Below are 21,579 nucleotides of genomic sequence, written 5' to 3'. Positions count from 1 at the left end.
ACACTTAAACTTTATTTTAGTCGTCAAGTACATTACATGAAGTTTGACCTCTGTATTTAACCCATCCTCAGCAGTAGGAGCAGTGTGATGCTGTGAAGCGCTGGGGACCCTGGGTTCAGTGTCTCGCTCAAGGACACTTGGAGATGCCAACGTTAATACACTATACTATACATTTGTATATACTATATCGTCCAAATGTCTCGTATACTATATACATACTATTCTACTCTGAGCTAGTATATACTATACTTTGCTGTTATATTCTGCACTAACATGTCTATAGAGTGACTTGTGTGAGCTACAACTAGTTTTTAGCCTATATTTGTTTACAATTTGCAAAAAGTTCCAACGTTAAAAGTATGCTGAATCAGCTATTATCAGCTCCTGTTTGCAGTGTAACCATGGATGTACAGACAGCTATCACTGGATTACTTTGATACTGCAGAAAACATTCAGCCAAGCTCTGCCGTGATAAGGAGCGTCTGTGTTTCTGAGCAGATTTATGGACGTTTATTCACAATGATTTCAGAGACAATGACACACTCAGACGATGTAAGTCTGAGTGTGTCACTGAATCTAAATAAGTTCATCATATCTGTGTGTTTAGATTTGATTTGAGTTATAACTCACAGAGTAAATTACAGTTTTGACGCATATTGGGGCAATCAGGCGCTGAGGGCTTTGAAGGACCATCTTAATATCCTCCATGAGCTGTGTGTCTCAGCCACTGCTCCTACTCGCCAAACTACAGTTATCAACTTCCAGCGTTTGTAGCGACACGAAAATTAATGCGCTGTAATTTGCAGATATTACATGAAATCATTTGTATGTACTCCACATAATCATGAACCATGAAATATAATGAATACAAAAACCGACGTACAGGGCAGGCAAAAAACAACACCCAGGAGACTGTTGTTCTTGCACCGTGTGAAACGAGAGTTCAACGTTGATTTATTTGTCACGTAACTTCGGTAGTTGAGTAATGCCACTTGCGCAGTTAAGTTAATCCAAACCACGATATTTTCCTAAACCTAACCAAGTAGTTTTGTTGTCTAAACCAACTAAGTTGTGTCCTGTGAAGGCAGAAGTTTATTTTGAAAAGACTGTATCCATGTAATGCCGTGTTCACACCAAATTCATCGCGCCGCAGATTTGCGTCAATCGCGCCGCCGGTCAAAACGCCGGTAACCAGTGTTCATTCGCATAAATCGCGCTGGACGCGCCGGAGAGGGGGCGCGGCTTATCGCCCTCAAAGCCGTTCAACTGTCCGCCATTAACCATGAAAAAAAATAACCTATTTCTGCTTAGTACGTGTTGTGGAAGTCACAGATATCCCGGGAAACTAAACGCCGTCATGTCTGGATTCATAATACTGTCCAGAGGAGCTCCATGGATTTTATCGAGCTGTATTCACTGTGTCTAGCAAGCCACACAAGTCACTGTTTACCTCAGCTCTATGAACACAAAATAAACTGATTTGGCTGTGATTTAACGGCAATAAACCGACAAAAAGGGACTCCGAAATAACTACGTAATGATGCCGATTTGTAGGCTACTTGTCTTCTCAATGGAGCTCTGACGGATCGGTGCTAGGCTATGCTAACATTGTAGCAGCTCCACAAACACTCAATAACGTCATGTAGACGTAAATACGGCAGCGTCTATTCATTGTTTGTACCATATGGTTTACACAAACAGATTTATACACATAGTTTGGTCCGGTCTCTATTGATATGAGGTATCGTAGAGCTCTGGGTGAACACAGACGGCTACAGTATTTATTTCCTGATTCAACAACGGCAGGAAGTCAGTGATGACAGGGGAAGCAACTCAACGCTGATAGGCTATCGCGCCAGGGCGTAACGTGAATATTTCGCCGAAGTTGACAAATTTCAACTCATGCATCGCAAATTCGCGCCGCGCCAGTCTCATCGCGTCTGTGCATAGACTTTGTATGTAATCTACTCGCGCGAATAATTCGCGCCGCGTTTGGTGTGAACGCAGCATAACAAGTGGAAATTGACATGTGTTGCTGGACTTTCGTAGGAAAACGATATCATACAAAGTACGAGGATACGTTTTATCAACACCATCATGCACCTGTCCCTTTGACCTCATGTAGTATCTTTGCCTCACCTCTCTCCCTCCTACCCACTATACAATTCTCTGCTGCCCCCCTGGGGAGGTGCGGCAAGAATAAAAGAATAAAATGCACTTATGATGCACTACTTCAAGTAAAGTCCTGCCAGCACAGACGGGTGGTGTACATGTTGTGTTACGTACTGTCCTGCAGCTCCCAGAGCCGTGGAGGAAGGTTGCTGAAGTACTCGTGGTTCAGCGCCGCCTGGGCCGACAGACGGTTCTTTGGGAAGCACTGGAGGAACCTGGAAGCCAACTCCTCGGCATGGTCTACGTAGCCCAACCTGACATACACAAACACACATGATCAGAAACATACAAACACACACACACAGTATATACAGAGATGCATCAATAGAAAACAGGCAACCGCTTCTACTTCTACAGATCAAGCCTAGAGTTACCTATCATACCATTCATTCATCCCTCTGAGAAAGAAACACACGTTTCCTCCAAGTCACAGAGCTGCTGACAACAAAAAACAAGTCTCTTAATTATGCTGAAGGTTTGCTGACTCAAGAGGAAAAAACCTTCTTAGACACGCACGTACGCAAGAGAGCACCCACACACACACATGCTTACACCTTGCTCCTTTGAGCTTGCCTCGCACATGGCGACTGGGTCACCATGAGAAACACAAAGTGTTCATTAAAGCCGGAGCTTTGTGAACGCGTGTGTGTGCATGTGCATGTGTGCGTTCGTACTGGGAGTCACTGAACTGCTGAACCATGCCTGCATCGCAGCGCCGACGGGGAGAAAGAGATTGAAAATAAACGAAGAGCAACAAATTCAGTCAGTAATTAGGCATCCACTGCATTAAATAAACATGATGTTATTCCACACAGCTCGCCAGCCCCGCCGCTCGCAGTGCTCAGAGTGTGCCTCTCATGTTCTGCAAGCTTCTCATGGTTGGCTCCCTAGTCAAGCACTCTGACAGCCACTCCCATGGCTCTCAATGGGGATCTCAGCTCGACTTATCAGCAGAGAGACAGAGGGAGGATAAGTCTCTGTTCGACTCGTCAACGCCACTAAGCAAAGAGGCAGAGATAAAGTTAATGAAGTCCATCAGGGCCTCTTCTTGCCACTTCTGTATGATCCATCATACAGATGGATCATCCAGTGTAATTCCACTGCAAAGTTTAAAGACAAACTAGTCTTTGTGGGAAACTATACTGATGGAAAAAGGCCTCCTACATCACTGTTTTAATGATATGGGCTTTTAAGGCCAATGCTGATGCTGGATCTTCAGTTTGAAGCAGTTGATATGAATTCAACCACTGGTGGCACAAAATGACATTGAGAGGATTTTGTTTGAATTTACCCTTTGCTAAGCCCCGCCCCCGGCTGCTACTCCACCGAGTTGTCAGAGCTACCACACTGTCACTAACTGCACTCCCTGAAGAGATATTATGTAACTTTTTGAAAACAAGTGATTTCAGAGAGAAGCAGAATTTGTTTAAGGTATATCCAGGATATCAAATTGAAAAGAGGTTAAAAAGATAAGGATAGAAGCTAAAGCTACAGATCACAGTGTAAAAATTAACCACCACATAACCTGGCAATCGAGAAAGAAGACAATGTAATTAAGGACGAACATCTTTTCTGATAAAGCCGAGTAGGTAGGTTTTTATTGGACGGGTCAAAGAAACACAGGACTTTCACCATGGAGACCGCTGTTCGTGTCCTGTGTGGAACCAAAAGGGAACTTTGTCTTATTTTTGTTGGTTACTTAACTTGCTTACAAATATACTTATTTTAACCAAATCCACAATGTTTTCCTAAATCTAATCAAGTGTGTATTTGCCCAAACCTGACCGAGTAGTTTTAAATGAATTCACAAAGTTAACAACATGTTTAAAACTGTGAGCGTAGTGGAGCGTCAAAGTTAGGTGTGGGCTATCCAGTGCATTAAAAAGTGACGCCAAGTGGTCCTGACTAAGCGTCCGTATGTAACGAGTTGGGAATGAGAATTGGTTGTAGTCTACCGGAGGGCCTTGCTCAAGGGCACCTCAACGGTGGTAATGAGTGAGAGGCAAGTACTGGTCCCTCGCTCATAGAAAAGCTCAGTATTTCAAAATCAATGATCAACCATCAAGCTCAATCTATCTGAGATGCTTTGGATTCTATTAATTTCCTCGGTTCCATATCCCCCCCACAACATTGTACACTTCAAGGCCCAACTCGCAACAAGCCATGCTCTAAATCACACGTGTCAAACTCAAGGCCCGCCACGTCATTTTATGTGGCCCGCGAATCCACCAGCAAAAAAAAAAAAAAAAAAAAAAAAAAAAAAAAAAAATTTAAAGTTAGACTTGAAAATAAAAATATCCCCATGGTCGAAATTATGAGATAGAAAGTTGAAATTATGAGATAGCATGTTGTGAAGTATTATCACCGTGGCTGGACATTGATTACTTGTCCTCCTAACAGTCACTTGGTAACAATATGGTTAATTAGTTATTACCTTTTTTTTTTTAACAGGTGGACAGGAGAGGGAACAGCCCGTAAAGCGGTTTTCCAACAAGTGATTGAGTTGAAAAAGATCGACAAATAATCCCAAAATGTCCACGAAGAGAAAAATTGATGCAGAGGGAAGAAAATGTAATTTAAGATGGGAAAGCGAATACATGTTTGTGCTTCAAGGAGAAAAACGGGTCTGTCTTCTGTGTTATGATGCGTGTCGGTGATGAAAGATACAATTCACGTCGGCATTTTGACACCAAACACGGAGCTAAATTTAGCCTCCAAGAAAAACAAAATTGTCCAAGAATTAAAAGGCAGACTGCAATCACAGCAGAATATATGTACAGAAGCTACAGCCCAGTGCTGCTAAAGGTATGTGAGCAGGTGAGCTCCGACCAGATACAGACTTTTACAAATGTCAGTTTGTGAAGAAACACCATCGCAGACCGAGTTCAGGAACTAGCAGCAATCTAACAACACAGCTAGCTAAGAGATGAGATACATCATCTATCAGTGTTTGTAAGAGGCTCAAGGCAGACCTGACCTCAGTGAGGAGCTCTTGGATGTAGCTGCCATGCACGGGACGACGGCAGGGAGGGACATTAGTGATGCAGAGAGGTGACAAAAATAGCTTTGAACAAAGTTAATGTAATAACTTGTGTTTGATGATATTTGTATTTGTTATTTTCTTTAAAAGTTTGATCTTTGACAGAGTAATGTGGGTTTCTTAACCCTAAATTAAAATGATTTATGTTACAAATGTGCTTAAATATCATTTTACATTTATATAACTACATGTACAATATTTTTACACTTGAATAAACAATAATCAAAAGCAGAGACAGTTATTTAACAATATGTTAGGAGTAGTTACAGTTATACAGTCTTACAGTTACAACCGGCCCTTTGAGGGAAACCATGATGCTGATGTGGCCTGGAGTGAAAATGAGTTTGACACCCCTGGGCTAAATAGTGCACCACCCCTTCTCCCATAGACCAGTTCTATAGCAGACCAGCTAAACTGAACATTTCCAGAAAGTTAGTCTGTTTATTTTGCAGGGCTATGTGGCTCTATGCAGGAATATAACATTAGAAGACATTAAGAGACAAAACAATGCATCGAGTGTCTAAAATGGAAGGGGTTGTCTTCTGGGGAGCATGAATGTGCCCAGTAGATTTTATGTCTATTCGATTTTAATTCTTCAGTAAAATCAATTTTGGTCTAATTATAGCACAAGAGGAAAGATAAGCAGGCCGAATCAACATTTTCATCTTCTTGGGACCATCAATATGGAGACCATCCAGTGTTTGTTGGTTGGTTGATTGGTTGAAGCCAAAACATAGGGAGGGGCTGAAAAAAAGGACTCAAAAGTCATTCATCTGTCTTGTTGGCGTCTCCCTAACTTTATAAAAATGAAATGCTAAATTTAACTTAACAAAGGATTTGCTTTGTAGTTTCTCTGCAGGAATCAGGACAAACAGGTAGATATGTTTAGGTGTGAAATCACCTGGAGATGAGCATGCTGGCCTTTGAGAAGTGTCGATGTACAATAGGTGCACATTCCTTCGTGCTATTGCTGTCAGCTAGGCCGAGTGACTAAGTGCACATCTGTAGTGAGAGCGATCGTATCTCCTAAAACTATCAAACAGCTCCAGGTGCTGGCACATTCACGGCAGAGAGAAGCATTCCTTCTTCAGCGGTGCATGGCGAGTGCTTTTCCACGGTATTCTATCAGAAAACTGCACCGAGGACCCGGTGCACACACACACACACACACACCACCACCACCACAGCAGAAAGTTGCAGACCAGTGTTTTTGTTGGGGCAAAGCTGCAGCAGGAGCTGTTTTTGGAAGACAGCCTTTTTGTCTTTTATCTAAAAACTAGTGCTGGGCAAGTTAACGCGTTATTAACGCATTCATTAATTAACGGCGACAATTATTGTATCGCGCGTTAACGCAGCTTTATTTTATTATTAAGCGGACATTTTTAACACAAGAACCGGGCAGCGAGCGGTGAACAGCTGTGTTTGTGTGGCGTCACTTCCTGCTGCTGCTGCCCCCCCCGGGTGACACGCCCGGTCCGGAACCCCCTTTGACTCCGTCACCGTCGGTCCCTCCTGTCTCACACACACACGCTCGATCGTCTCGTTACAGGATCGTGACAATATCAAAATACATATTGTCGTGTTTTTAAATGAACATATAAGTACGTGAGAACAAACTGCTCTTAACTGCAACTCTTTATTAGCATAACTTCCACACGCAGGTTACTGCCACGGTACAGACTCCCTCCAGGTTCCATGCTTCACCTACATTCCCCTGGGTCCTAAGTCCCTCCATGTACAGCTTCTTATCACCCTCTATGTACCAAGGTACATTTATAACAAATACCACACATATTACACGGTAATCAGCGTTGCATATGTGTGTGACCAAAATACCAAAAAAAAGCAAAAAAGAAATGATTCATTTAAATTATTTTAGAGTTTTTAAAGTTGTTTTGTTTGTAATATGTATAATAAGCATATAATTTAGTTATCGCTACTGAGAATTTAACAAACTGCATCTCTTACACACATGAAGATAAAGTTGTGAACAATTGCTGAATATCTATTATCAGAATCATTCTAACTGTATTATGGCTACTGTGTAAAGGGAATACTGCTGTTAAAAATAACCTTATTTGTTTAAAGTGTTTGCAAACCAAACGTTATTGCACTTTTGTTCATATAGCAGTACTTTTAAAATAAAAGTGCGCAATACACTACTTTTGAATTCATTATTGAACTTTGCGCAAAACAATGTGATTAATCGCGATTAAAAATGTTAATCGTTGCCCAGCACTACTAAAAACATCCTATGAAGAGCTTTCACCACGTCTGACTCATTTAACGATGAGGGTGTTGTGAAGGCAACTTGGAAATGTACATGGGCAAACAGGCCTTAGCATGCAACTTCATCGTGGTCACATTCTGCATTCAGCGGCAGTCCACCGATGTAGGTTATTGAAAGCAGATATCAACATGTTTGATCATAGTCAGCGTTTTCAAATGTATCAAGTTTTGATGCATAAAGTTGTGATTGTGTCTTTGCTGCTCAGTGAGAACAAAGCTGTTACAGATACATGTGTTTTACGATGTGACATGACTCTGGTTTTGTTAGGTTCAGGCACGACCTCGACTCGGTTATGTTTAGGGAAAGATCAGGGTTTGGAGACCTGCGTCGCCATGGCCACTATAATAAACACCTGGTTAAGGTTACTCGTCAAAGTTCAAAAGCACATCGAAAAGCTGCATCAATCACTCACATTGTTTCAGCTGAATGAGGAGAAACAGAGAGACAAAATGGCTGACAGGGAGCAGAAAGCAGAGAGCAGGAACCGGAGAGCAGGAGAGGGTGAGCCAACTCTCAGGCAGAGACAAAGTGAGTGTCTAGGTTCATATCAAATTCATCGCTCCCTGGCCTGTGATAAAAGGCAGCAGAGAGGAAGTGATGGTCATTAACATTCCACCTCACTTTCTTTCCTCACATTTTTATTTCCTCCTGGAGAAAGGGCCAGGAGACTGGGAGGGGAAAAATCCACCTCACTATACTCTGCTTTTAACATGGCATCAAATGTTTTCAATAGACTTCTTTAAATGCTGGATGCACAATAATGAATAATCTCCATCCATTCTCTATTCCCAGTTGTTAGAAATTGGAGCTGCAAAGTTTTTATATGACAGCAGAGAGACTTTTATCTTACAACTGTTGATACCTGATTTAATATTCCTAAAATATACAAAACAAACAATCGTATCAATTAAATCATTACATTACAACTCCGGGATACCAGAAAGCTGCTCTCTTTCTGTGTGCAGCATGAAACCCAAAATCTCAGGAATTAAAAATGCAACGAAACATAAGATTCAGCTTCATACAGAGATGTCCTTTTTGGCACATCATGTTCACAAATGTGTGTTGTAAATGGGATTAAGGACAGAGATTATTATAAATCACATGAGGAACACAGGTATGAAGCGTCCAGTCAGCGGGGATGGATCCTCGCTGAAGCAGCTACACTTTGTGATTCCAGCTGATTAGACAAGTGGAGTTTTACATAAATCACTTGCCTGGTGCTGCTTTAAAACCGCCTGTGGAAAAAGAGAGAAACTCCCCTTTGCCCTCTGCGGCCTCCCCTCCAGATGTATGCCTGGGGCACACAGTGGCACACATCTGGGACCAGCCCCCGACAGTGCCACCATGACCTCTTCCTGCCATATGCGTCTGTTGTCCCGAGCGGAATCACACACACATATGCTGCAGGAAGGGAGAACGCTAGAGGGAGAGCATGTGAGCTGCAAAGAGTGTGTAAAGAGTGTGTTCACTACCCATGGGAGTATGCCTCTAAAGACAGGAACGAGGGTAATAGTGTGTCAGCTACAACACCCCATGACATAACACTACACGCACACACACACACTCACTCACACACACACACACACTGAACTCGTATTTGAGCGGTTCACTTACTTATTCCAAGCTTGTCTGAGCTTCTTAGCGCTGTACACTGTAAAGCGGTCTGTAATGAGAAGTGAACAACAAACAAATAATCAAGTCATTTGTCATCACTTTAACGTTACACACATGCTGGTCTGTTTGATACAGACATCAAGCCTAACCTTATTATTAAAAAAAAAAGAATCTGTCAATTCAATGTTGCATTGGTTTATCACCTTATCACATAACGTAATTTTCAAAAACACTTATCATTCACTGAGTTTATTTTGTTCCTTGCAATTAGCCTGTTTTTCCAATCAGTGTTAATTATCAAAATAAAACTCAACATTTATTGTGAGATATTTTCATATAGAAAACCTGACAGTGGCTTAAAGGGCACATCGCTTCCATTCCTCCAAAGGTTTTGATTTAAAACATATGCAAAAAGTATCTGCAGGAAGAGATAGTAACTTAAGAGCACTTGGGAAACGGCAGCATGGAATTAATAGGAGTTCATTAGTGACTGAAAACAGTTTTTTTGCTGAAAAAAGGGAAACTGAAAGTGAAAAAAAGTGAAAAGCGTTGTGTTCCAATACTACCAATTTATTTAAAAGATTCAGTATGTCCCAATACATAAATGTCAAATGCAGTATGTCAAAAATACCAGGATGTTCTACTACATTTGTTCACATTCTGCAGTTTGCAAGCCAGCAAGCATTTCAGGCTATTCTGACCCACAATACTTTGCAAAGCAGATACATGAGCAAGTTCAAGGTGCTATGTTATGATGAAGTAGAATTTCCCAACTGAATGCATACTGCATGTAACTCGTACTTTGTAAGGGCAGTTCCATTTATGGGATGCAGTGAATCCCTCTGTTAGTGATGGACATGTATTTGTTTGGAACCAGTGTGTGTACTGTGTATCATCACTATATGAAAATCATGGTGGACTCAACCACAGAGTTGTTTTATACGAATAAATGAGTAAATCCTGCATAAAACGTCAACCTTAAATTAACAAAAAATAGTATAGTCCATCTTAGAACAAACAAACAAACTGGTTGATACAAAAAAGGATTAAAAAGATAAGGTGACGAGTCTGTCCACAGAGAAACATAAACTCCAGAACTCTTCTGTGGTGGTTCCTGCTACAGTAGGAGTAAACAGAGGGACGGTGTGGAGCTGAGAGGAAGATGATGGGCATGTGTTTGTAGATATTGCAGGTAATCTCTTTGTTTTGCAATAGTGATGGTTAATCTTTAAAATGACTGTTTGGACATTATTTAATTACTGTTAACTTCTGGAAGGATTATCTTTAAATATGACTATTAGTTGACATTGTATTGCAATGAGTGTTCCTTCGTATATCTGATTAATCATCTCCAAATTAAGGAGTGGCTCTTCTCAATGAGTAATACTGTATAAACTATGTACTTCCGCTCCAAAGCCAGATCACAATAAATGGTCAGACTTTTGATATGAGTTTGGTAAGACTATGTACTGTGTTTATTATGCTGTGAGTGTGTGAGGCTCTGCACTCTTCTCTCAATCTCAGCCAAAACTGCCATGTGGACATACAGGCGGGCTGAGCTGCCAACTGACCGGCCACCACTCAAGCTAGCCAGCCACCCAGCGAGGTAGTCCACCTCCCAACACTGCCAGCCTAATCCTACCAGCCAGCCACCCAACTGTCAGCCAGTCTACAGTGGGTCCAGTCTACAGTGGGTCCAGTTCAGTGCCAGGGCTGGTCTGAACTGGCCACAGCTTCCTGGAAGCCAGAGGTGAAGTAAACAGAGGGACGGTGTGGAGCTGAGAGGAAGATGATGGGCATGTATTTGTAGATATTGCAGGTAATCTCTTCTTTTTGTAATCATGAAGATTATTGTTTGAAATGTTTGTTTAGACACTATTTAATTACTGTTAACTTCTAGAAGGATTTAACAGGAGGATGAGGTTTAATTTATTATTATAACGGACTTGAGCTGCAGAGAGGCATCCTTGTCAATCCAGATTAGTTTCTGCCATTTAGAAACCATCATTAAAACGTATGTACTATGTATGTTGTATTGTATTTGAATGAATACGTTCCATACATACAACTAAAAACCAATGTTGAAGATTTTCTATATGAAATTCATAATTTCTTGAATTTACATTTCAATGTGACATTTACTGCAGCATGTAGTGGTCATATGAAATTATAAACACTTAGGACTTAGAAGATGCACGGTGGTGCAGTGGTTAGCACTGTTGCCTCATAGCAAAAGGGCTCTGGGGTGTTTGCATTGGGTTTCTCCCTCACACAGAGTGCAATGACATGCAGGTTAGGTGGATGGATGATGGGCAGAGGATGGATAGACCAATGACGGATGGATTGATGGATGGACAAATACACGGACAGAAGGATGGATGGATGGATGGGCGGATAATGAAGTGATTGATGGATAGAATTTGAATCTACTTACTTGAACCATGAACACCTGTAAAGCAATTTGAATATCAAAATTAGATTTTTGCAAAGAAACAAATCCTGTAACTATTATGACAGTCTGCAGATTATTTTATAATCTCTGATCATGTCTGCGTTGATGACGATATTGTATATGCAAACCTGAAAACCTCTTGACCACAATGCACTGCACTTTAATTCAGATAAATTCACGTCTCCTCATTAAGCCTTATTTGAAAAGATGGGAGTGTCCGCTTTAACCGACTGAAGGGAGTTGCATTGTTCATTAATTATCCATCTCGCTTAGAAATCCTGATTTTGATAAGCCCCCACAAAAGAACAGGCCCCCTCCCGAGGGTCTGGGAGCTGTTTCTTTTTTTTTAAAAAGGGCTCAAACCCGCACTGGGCCAGCCCCCTCCTCAAACGGTCTGGGGGCGATCCAAGGCTGGACCAATCAGTCTTTAAAAAATAAAATAATAATAATAATATTTAACTCGGTTGACCCGGCCTGACTGATCCTACTGTCCTGTTCTGGAGCTCCCTGGCGGTGCCCTGGTCGTGGTTTGCTGCCAGTGGACGGGGCGATACTGCCCCTGACTTTGTTTATGTCAAAAGCATTTTTTCGATTATTTTGTAATTTATGTAATTTGCCCTCATTTATGTACTTTCTTATGTTTTTTTATTTCATCTCAAAAGGCCCAGACACACACACACACACACACACACTGTTCTCCCATACACGGACTATATGTTTGCTGGCTTGTATCTCACTGCTCTTGTCGTCCTCCTGTTGTTATGTCTATGTATTGTCTCGTGTCTTGCAATAAAAAAAAATCCTGATTTTCAGAACTATGCAATGTACTAAACATGACTTTCAAAGCAGTCAGATCCTAGTGCTGTTCACACTACACAACTTGTTGTCTAGTAATCGGGAGTATTGTGTTTCAATCGTGCTTGTGGTTTTCACACTACATGACTGACTTGACTTTCACCAAGACAAATCCCTGATGAGGTCTCCAAACCACGTGTTATCATGAAAACACACGCAGGAAGTGACACAGTCATAGTCGTGCTTGCTGATGTCATGCTCACATAATAGTCTGTTGCCACACGTCATCACTATTTCCCCTATCTAGATCAGTCGCTGTGTAATATGTTTGTTCATGCAAACACCCAACTCCCTAGGTGTAATAACAACACATAGCTCACACAGGTCAGCTACAGAGGAGGAGACCCCTCAACCCCGTGTCTCCCACTCTCATTGGTTGTAGCTCCCTGAGAAGCTCCCAGATATTTAACATGCTAGATGCATGGAATGTGTCTGCGGGCACCATCGAGACTCTCAGCTCACGTCTTTGGACGGTTCGCACATGGCACTCGAGTGTTGACGTGCGAGAGCCAACGTGGATTTGCCTCTGATCTGGGGATTTTGTCCAGGAGCTCCAGAATCTGTCTGGGAGCAGAGAATCAGGGCTGAAGTTGTGTAGTGTGAACCAGGCATTAGTCCATTCTGGGCTGCTGTAGAAACATGGCAGAGCAACATGGGGGACTCCGTGAAGAGGACCAGCTCCTATGTAGATATAACCATTCAAAGCTAACGACAACGCAACAATTATTATTTTTTAGGTGATCATACACTAAAGAAATCATACGCATTATTAGTATTATATCCCCTAGATGCTACACACTGGCCCTTTAAAGCATTACACTCAAGTATTACTTAGAACTGTGTTCTTTAATCTGGCATTAGTCTTGATGAGACTTGCTGTTTAGATAAGACTGACTGAATGACGGTCTCTTCCTGTTTTTCACCTTTTAATTCAATGTCTGTATATTACATCCAAGTTGAAGTTTAGCCGGCTGGGTGCTACTCCATCTTTGCTACAAAACCGTGATATGTGGATGAACATTGAAGGGAAACTCAATTAGCCGCTATATCAAAAAGCATGACAAAGACTCACTTCACAGATACCGTTGGTCTAGTACAGAATGTAGTGTAAAAGTCTGACCTGATAGGTGGGGAGCTAAAGCATAACATATGACTGGAAACAGGCAAGTATCTGTGGAACCTTTCCATAACCGCAAAACATGTGAAAAATAAGCGGTGCCTCCACTCTGAGGTCCAACCACACGGCCCTGTCTGAGATCCAACCTCAAGAGCAACGTTTGGGATGAAATACACTCGAGAGAATGTGATGAATCATAACCAGCGGAGTGGTGCAGTCACTGTGTTTTGGAAAAGTGTGCAGATAACAGTCAGCTCAGAGGAGCTCAGTGATGTGGAAACAGGAAAGGTTTTCCACACTGACGCGATACTGCCATCTGCTGCCCACTGCAGCCTCTGGAATGTAGTGGATCTGTCAAACTGGACATGGAACAAACTGTGCTCTTATCTATTCAGACACATCAATACATATTAGCATGGTGGAACATTGCAAATAACTTGGATTCAGCAGGTTATCAGGTTATCATCATACTTTTATTATAGCCCAAACTCAAGGCCAACAACCCTTTTCTTTTAATATTCCATTTTGACTGTTATGTCTATCTATTGTAACTCTGACATTGGAACAAGTGACCATCCTGTCATGGCCTGTGCCCACTAGCTCCATTAATAAATGAAGAGGAAGATATAAAGATAAAAATACATCTTTGCACTTTAGTCACATGTGGACAGGTAAAACAGGAAGCGGAACCATTTATTGTGTTACACACAGAGCTGAATGCTCAAGAATCTGACCCCTCTAACAACCTTTATTTTAATGAAATATATTAGGACACTGGTGCCAAAAGGAATATTCAGACTTTAAAAAAAACGTAAAGGCTTAATGAAATATGCTGAAGTAACGCCCTTTTCACATAATTTAAATAATAAGATATTTTGCTTTGGTTTTAAATAAAAAAGAAACCCATCTTGTATTCACTCTTGATTATATGAATAAACAAACAGTTATTTGATCAGTTGTTTGATTTACTCTTTCCCTTTTTTCTCTCCTCTGTTTTGTTGATTATTTTATTTCAGCTTAGTTATTTTTTTCCTTTTTGGTATGCTCTGTAACTATATGCAGAAAAATAAGAACTCTGCTTTAAATCTACTTTGAAGTCATTCAAACAGTGAAAGTGCATCTTTGGATCATAATCTCATTGAATGTGGTAATCTTTATTTTCAACCAATAAGATCATTGCAAAAAAAAAAAGAAGAAAACAAAATTTAAAAAAATAAAGACATATATATATATATGTAATTTTTTTTCTTCTAAATATATCACATCGCATCACTGATACATATATAAAGTCCATCCTCTTTGTCTTCCTGTGTTTGTTGAAAGTGCAGCCATGACAGCATCAGATGTGCAGACATCACATGAACAGATGCAATGCTTGGAGGCTATACCAGGCAAAGCTGTCCATGTGTGTGTGTGTGTGTGTGTCTGTGGCTCAGACAGCTGTTCACAGTGTGTGAGAGGCAAACAAGAGCAGACCGTCGCCATGGCCACAGGATGAGAGAGTGCATTTGGATGTGTTGTGTGTGCGTGTGACCACGAGAGTCACCACAGTTGGTCACTAATTGGCTACTGGAGATGGGAGGCGGCGACACACAGCTCTGTGATGCCTAGCCACCCCGCACCATCACTCCGACCCTCTTTATGTCCGTCTTCGCCTGTCCCCTCTCCTCCATTCCAGCTCTCTCTCCCTCCATCAGCTAACACTAATCTGCAGTCCCTCTATTCATGTTCCCTCTAAAAAGCCCTAATGAGCTCCCAGAGGGCATGGCTGCCCTGGCAGAGCTGCCACCCCCATGCCCAAGCCTCCTCCTCCTGCTGCTGCTGCGTTTATGGAGTACAGCGAGCTTTTGGTTCATTTTGATGGTCAGGTGAGAATGTAAAACAATGTGTCCCTGGTAGGTCATTGGCCAGTGGTAAGCAACCTTAGGCATACATAGCTCAACCAATGGCACACTAGCAATCAATCTGCAAGGGAATTATTATGCCTCTGTGCTGGTGACAGCAGGACGGAATTATATTTTTGGGTTGTCTAACAGGAATAAATGATGAAGTGATGACATTTTGGATAGACGTGTGTTTAAACTGACACTGATTCTAGTTTGGAAACATTAAAGTGCCCTCTCATCTTCACACCAAATGACCTTCTTCACAGTTATTGGCAGTTGAGCGACCTTATTTTTGTTATTATGTTAAGTTATTTATGGTAGTTTAATAGATAAGGACATTACCTTTCCGGTTTAAACAAATATAATTTGGTTCTTCTACCCAGATTTGGTCATAAGCTACTCATATACATGTTATTCCTACAAGACAGTAATCATGAACAACTCACTCCCAAATTCAAAAGAAGTTACTGAAGGTTTACAGCATGCATGTATTCACTGTGTGTAACGCTGTGAGTTACTTTATGTCATGAAAGGTCTCACCTGGTTTGAAGTGAGGCAAAGAGTTAACTCCAGGCCAGATATCCTCAGATGGGGTGCCGAGGACCTGAAACACACACCGAGGATAGAGATGAGAACAAATAATACGCTTTTAGGTTAACTCCAGCACTTTTTAAGTAAATAAATCCCAGTTTACCATCTTCTATGTGGATTTATAGGTAACATTTAACAGGGCAGTTAGCATGAGAAGCTAACACATTACAGATCATACAGAAAGAATAGTAATGATGTCAGTACTCACAACACACTATAACTATAAATGATTAACTCTTAAGTGTTTGTGAGTGGTTGATGTCTATCAGAAGGTTGTCAGAGAAGCAATAGGTAACAAGTGTAAATGATGCATTATCTATTACAGACATGGTTTCCTAGTCGTTCTTTGACTGTATTGGTATGAGAGAGGAAGAGACACTCGTTTGTAAATTCCATTCCCATTGCCGGTGCAATAGTCATGATTAGTGCAGCGTTTATGGAGAGGTTGGCTGGAGTTCTCACGCACACAGCCTGGGGTTTATGATGACAGAACCCAGAGCAGCGGACATGCCTTCCACATGATCCATCGCAGCTAAGCAGCATAATAGTTTCCAGATTGTCTCTGATCTGCAGCACACTCCTACAGCAGAGTGGCTGCTCTGGGATCTGCTGTTGGAGTACACTGCTTACAGTGGAGGTGTGCTGTGGGATCATAGGGATAACAATATTTCTGATGGCTGTCTTTCACGTGGCTGACAGACACAGGAGAAGAAGAAGGTTGAGGGATTTAGAAGATATATGTTTTCATACACAGATAAATCCCAGGTCAGACAATGATGGGTTTAAAGTCGCGCAGCTAAAGTGAAGCGGAATGAAAACCAGAGGAATTTACAAAAAAGGTCAGAGGCTAGTTTATGTTGGCCCATTATGGGAGTCATAGTTGGTGTAATAACAAAACACGGCACTAGAGGGCAGTAAAGCACCACGAGGACGACCTCAGAGAGCCTTCAGTGAGAGCAGTCAGGACAAAGAGAGTTCCATTAGCGAGCTCAGCAACTGAACTTCATTTAAAAACGTCCCATTGTTATGAATCTAATTTGTGTTTAGGAGCAATATACCAGTTAAGGGAGAATATCGTGGATTATATCAACATATGACAAAACATTAAGACAACCGGTCAAATGATTGAATTAGAAACTGGTTTCAAAGCTTTTGTATAATACTATGCCAGTAATGGTGAAAGATAAGATTGACATTGTATGGGAGTCAATGCAATTATGTTGTTAACTGTGTGAAGAACTTGAGGTTGTGGAGAGTCAAACTAAATACAGTACAGCATGTTTCTTTCGTGTTCAGTTTGTATTCTTTTGAAATTACAACGAATGATTAAAGACCAGCATGAAGCTTTGACACATGTTCTGCATATGTTGGGAGTCATAATGTGAAGTATTTCTGACCACATGTGACTTTAATTGAAATGTTTTATGTGTACTCATCTTCATATATGTCATTATGAGATTTTTCTATTTGCATGCGTCTTCTGAATACCAGCTTTAGAGTTACACATCATTTGGCCTGCATAATATACTGTAGTTTTAAAACATTGTCAGGATTGGTCTGCAGCAGACTGATCTTAAAAAAAAAACATGTTCAGCTGACTATTTGACAAAAAAGTTGATCTCTGAATCCCTGAAATACATCATATTTTTAAAACATTTCAACGAGCGTTGTTCTGTGATGCTACTTCTAAAGTAGACATATCATGCTCATTTTCAGGTTCTTACTTGTATTCTGGGTTTCTAACTAGAACATATTCACATGCTTTAATGTTTCTCATACTTTCTCTCTATATTCTCTGTCTACTGCGATCCCTTTTAGCGCCAGTCTCTTTAAACCCCCCTCCGAGAAAAAGCCCCGTCTGATTGGCTGGCGAGAACAAACAATGGTGCACTATTGCAAAGGTACTGTGCATTCCTATACCTATACCATCACACTATTAAAAATGCCAGAAACAGATTTAGTATGGTCCAATAATACATAGTATGTTAAATGCAGTATGCCAAAAGTACCAGCATGTTCTACTGCATCCATCATGTCGCACCACTTTGCAGAATGACAGCCAGCATGCTTTTCTGGCTATTCTGACCCACAATCCTCTGTGCAGTAGATATATGAGCAAGAGGGTCAAAGTTCAAGGTGCCATGTTATGAGGACGTATGTCCAAATTGAATGCACACTACATAAAACAGTGCATACTTTATAAGGGCAGCTGCAGTATGTACTAAAAGTAAAAAGGGAGAGCATGCCATTTGGAACGCAGTCGTAGTTCTCAAGCAGTGGGTGGAGATTCTCAGATATTCTAATGAGCCTGCATGTGAGATGGGAAGGGTGTAACGTCCCGTTAGTTTCATGGGTCTCTGTGTGTGTGTGTGTGTGTGTGTGTGTTTCCCCTGATTGCACTCATCCAACTCACCTGCCCAGTCCACCCAGCTGCCTTCAATCTTCTCATCACCCCACACATATATACTCCCCTGCTTTCCCTGTTCTGGTTGTCAGATCGTCATTGTTCATCCCCTTGTGCTCTTCGTGTCTCTCGTGCTGGTCCCTCGTGTTTGTTCAATGGTTTTTGACTTTGCCTTTTTTTTGTTTTTTGCTCGCTGTTGGAGTCGCTTTAAGTTCTTGTTTATTACCTTTTTGTGGACCAGTAAAATCCCTTGTTTTCAACTTCACCTCGTCTCCAGTGTCGATCTCTGCTCTTGAGTCTTTGCTCTGCCCCAGAATCGTGATTTCCTGATTCAAAGAACTGGCTGAGCTGTCCTACTGTGGGTTGGTGAACACTCCAGACATCAAAAAATCATAATGTATCCCCTTTAACTTGAATATGCAACTTAAAACGGGACAATCAGAAAAAAAAAAATTCAGCATCTGGTGGGGAGATCAAGGCTGAAAGCCACTCCGCATTGTTTCGTCGTGTCACATGTTGTGCAAAGTGGTCAGTACTGTCACCTTATGAGCCTCTTCTCTGGTTTTCTTTCTCTGAATACCTGCCACTGATCTACCATCAATACCCACACAGTAAAAGAGGGTCTGTGGATGACTGTCAACTGACCCTCACACCAAACATTTACTGTTTAGAGGTGAACTACGGAAAGGGAGACTTCCACATCACAGATAACTTGAGAGCTGTTCGGTGCTCCCTCACATCAGTGTGACCTTCCAGCTTGGATGAGCAGGATCATGATGGACGGGTGGCTGAGTGTTCTGCAGACAGTGGTGGGCAGGGTGAGTTATAAAGAGGGAGGGAAGGTTGTTGGAGTGTTACAGAGCTGCAATCAGCTCGAGAGCTGAAACATCACTGCACATCCCGACAGCAGAGGAAGCTCCACAAGGTTTTGTCACACACGTCAGTAGTTAGTTATGATGTCACAGCTGTTGGTATGAGACTAGCTATTTGACAAAGCAGTTGTAGGACTGTTGGAGAATTGAATTAAGTATTATCCCACATCAGAGCCTGATGGCTTATAAACCCTGTAAAGATGCTTTGAATAATCTTTTTCAGTTCTTACACTGACTACCAGGTCTGGAGACGTAGAGGACGGTGGTCTACAGGTGGGCAGTCCCCATAAAGAGACAAAGCTTACATTTGAACACTCAATATTTCTTTATTACAGTTAACTTTATTGAAACAAATATAAAAGAAAAAGCTTGTAAAGCTCAATGGTGTTTTATCTTTTAACAGCTTCTTGGTAGGTAATGACCTACAGCATAGATTAAATGTATTGTTTGACTTTCACAATCAGCTCAAAAACGACTGGCTTCTTGCTTTTCAAATTTTCCTTTATGGAAATAAAATGGGTTCAGCTGAGAGGAAAAGCTCCTGTCATTTTTACTGATTCAGATAATACAGACTTTCCAAATTTAAGTAATTGGAGGTAGATAATGTATGGTCATCAATCACTCCACAGTTGTTGTGTAGTCTGAATGTAGATTGAAAATAATTATGCTTTCGTAACTGGCGTTAGTAAAATCTGGAAGTTACTTCATAAACTGACAGTAACATAAGTGACGTGTTTGTTTGAGCTACCCGTCCTACGCACAGTTTCTTGCTCACTCGTTCACACAGCTTCTACAAGTCTGTTGTCAGTTCAATGTAAAGACAGAACGTTTGACTTCCGAACAAATGATGCTGATGCAGTTTTTTCTTTTTCTCCTCTCTCCTTATCCTACATGGATAAAAAACCTTTGCTGGGACAGTAAATTCCCAACCTGGCACACACAGGGTAATGGGTATATGAGACAGCATGTTGACATGGACATGTCAACCCATCAAGGAGGGCAGGGCTGTCTCATAGCGTGTGAGAGCATGGAGGGTGTGCAGAGAGAACGACTGATAAGAGGGAGAAAGTTCTGCCTCAGAGGAATTGCTGTGAGGTCAAAGGCCGTGACCCTGAGCTCTGCATGCACATTCTGCCAGACATGCATACTCTGACACCCCCCAAGCTATGTCACAGACCACCCGGCCAGCCAGACGCAAACAAATAGAATGGTTGACCTTCACACAGGAACCCCCAATTATATTTATGTTACCAGAGAGAGAATGAAGAGATTAGAGAAGTCTGTGTTGTCCATGTCCTGAAAGCAGCTCAGACAGACTCATCAGTGAACAAGGCAGCTGACATGAAAAGCTTCAGAAATATATATGATGCAGATTATCTTCAGTCCTTAAAGGGATATTTTGGCGGGTTTGAAGTGGGGTTGTATAAGGTACTTCTCCATAGTCGGTGTATTAGCTCCAGTTTGCCTCCAGTTTGGAGAGACAGACCGGAGTACCAGCACGGGAAACTGCACTCTCAATTAAATGCATTTTCTGCAGGATTGTAGCTGCTGTTTTAAACAGTTTGAAACACATACGTGGTTATTGTTGTCATGGTATGGATGAATTATTACAAAATGAAAATTGCATGAATCTAGAATCACTAGGGGATCCGTTGGGGGATGTGAATGGAAGCACACATTTTCATTCTTCCCTTTGCTCTCATAGAATGGAAGTCAATGAGAGGAACATTTTCCAATGTTGCTACCGCATCTGTTCATGACACTTCTGTTCAAAATGGGCTAAATGAAAACAAACGCGTCCTTATGCATTTTATGTTCCTGTTGAGTGTGCAAACTCACCCCGAACCATAATTTTGTGTACCGTTACATGCCTACTAATATCATCTGAAATTCACGTGTAAAATGAGTGGACTTTTCCTGCAAACTTAAAATGGGAAAGTAACAGACCTCTCTCATGACAGCCATTTTCACCTGTGTTGGCAGGACGAGCACAGGTGTTACTAATAACAATACCAATGGTTGCATTCCATTTAGGTGTCCCAGTGAGTTATGACAGTGAGCCAGATGGACCAAAACTAGTAAACCTAAATGGAATCTAGCCATTATTATATTTTGCACCTGTTTTCTGGGGTTGATGAATCTGAAGCAAAAAAAGATAGTAGCCATTTTGACATTGGTGTAATTGACAACATAATGATAGCCCTGATTAGTGCCCAGGAAGTAGTGACAGTAAACCAGAATGCACAGAGTACTGTCGGATGCTGGAACTCAAACATAGCCATT

At 41.4% G+C, this 21,579-nt stretch overlaps 1 protein-coding gene across 1 annotated transcript in view; it reads right to left on the bottom strand.

The window, feature by feature from the left end:
* cdk14 (cyclin dependent kinase 14) overlaps window positions 1–21,579 on the bottom strand; it is a 147,244-nt gene that overhangs the window by 4,900 nt on the left and 120,765 nt on the right. The window contains exons 11-13 of the mRNA XM_076105402.1: window positions 15,970–16,033; window positions 9,120–9,168; window positions 2,287–2,426 (exon numbers count right to left, since the gene is read on the bottom strand). Of these exons, the coding sequence (XP_075961517.1) occupies window positions 2,287–2,426; window positions 9,120–9,168; window positions 15,970–16,033 (253 nt within the window). The remainder of the gene's footprint in view (window positions 1–2,286; window positions 2,427–9,119; window positions 9,169–15,969; window positions 16,034–21,579) is intronic.

This window comes from Anarhichas minor, unplaced genomic scaffold (genome assembly GCF_050575085.1).
Source record: "Anarhichas minor isolate MPS153535 unplaced genomic scaffold, ASM5057508v1 ptg000032l, whole genome shotgun sequence".
Taxonomy (NCBI): domain Eukaryota; kingdom Metazoa; phylum Chordata; class Actinopteri; order Perciformes; family Anarhichadidae; genus Anarhichas; species Anarhichas minor.
This window is presented reverse-complemented; position numbering and strand designations above follow the sequence as displayed.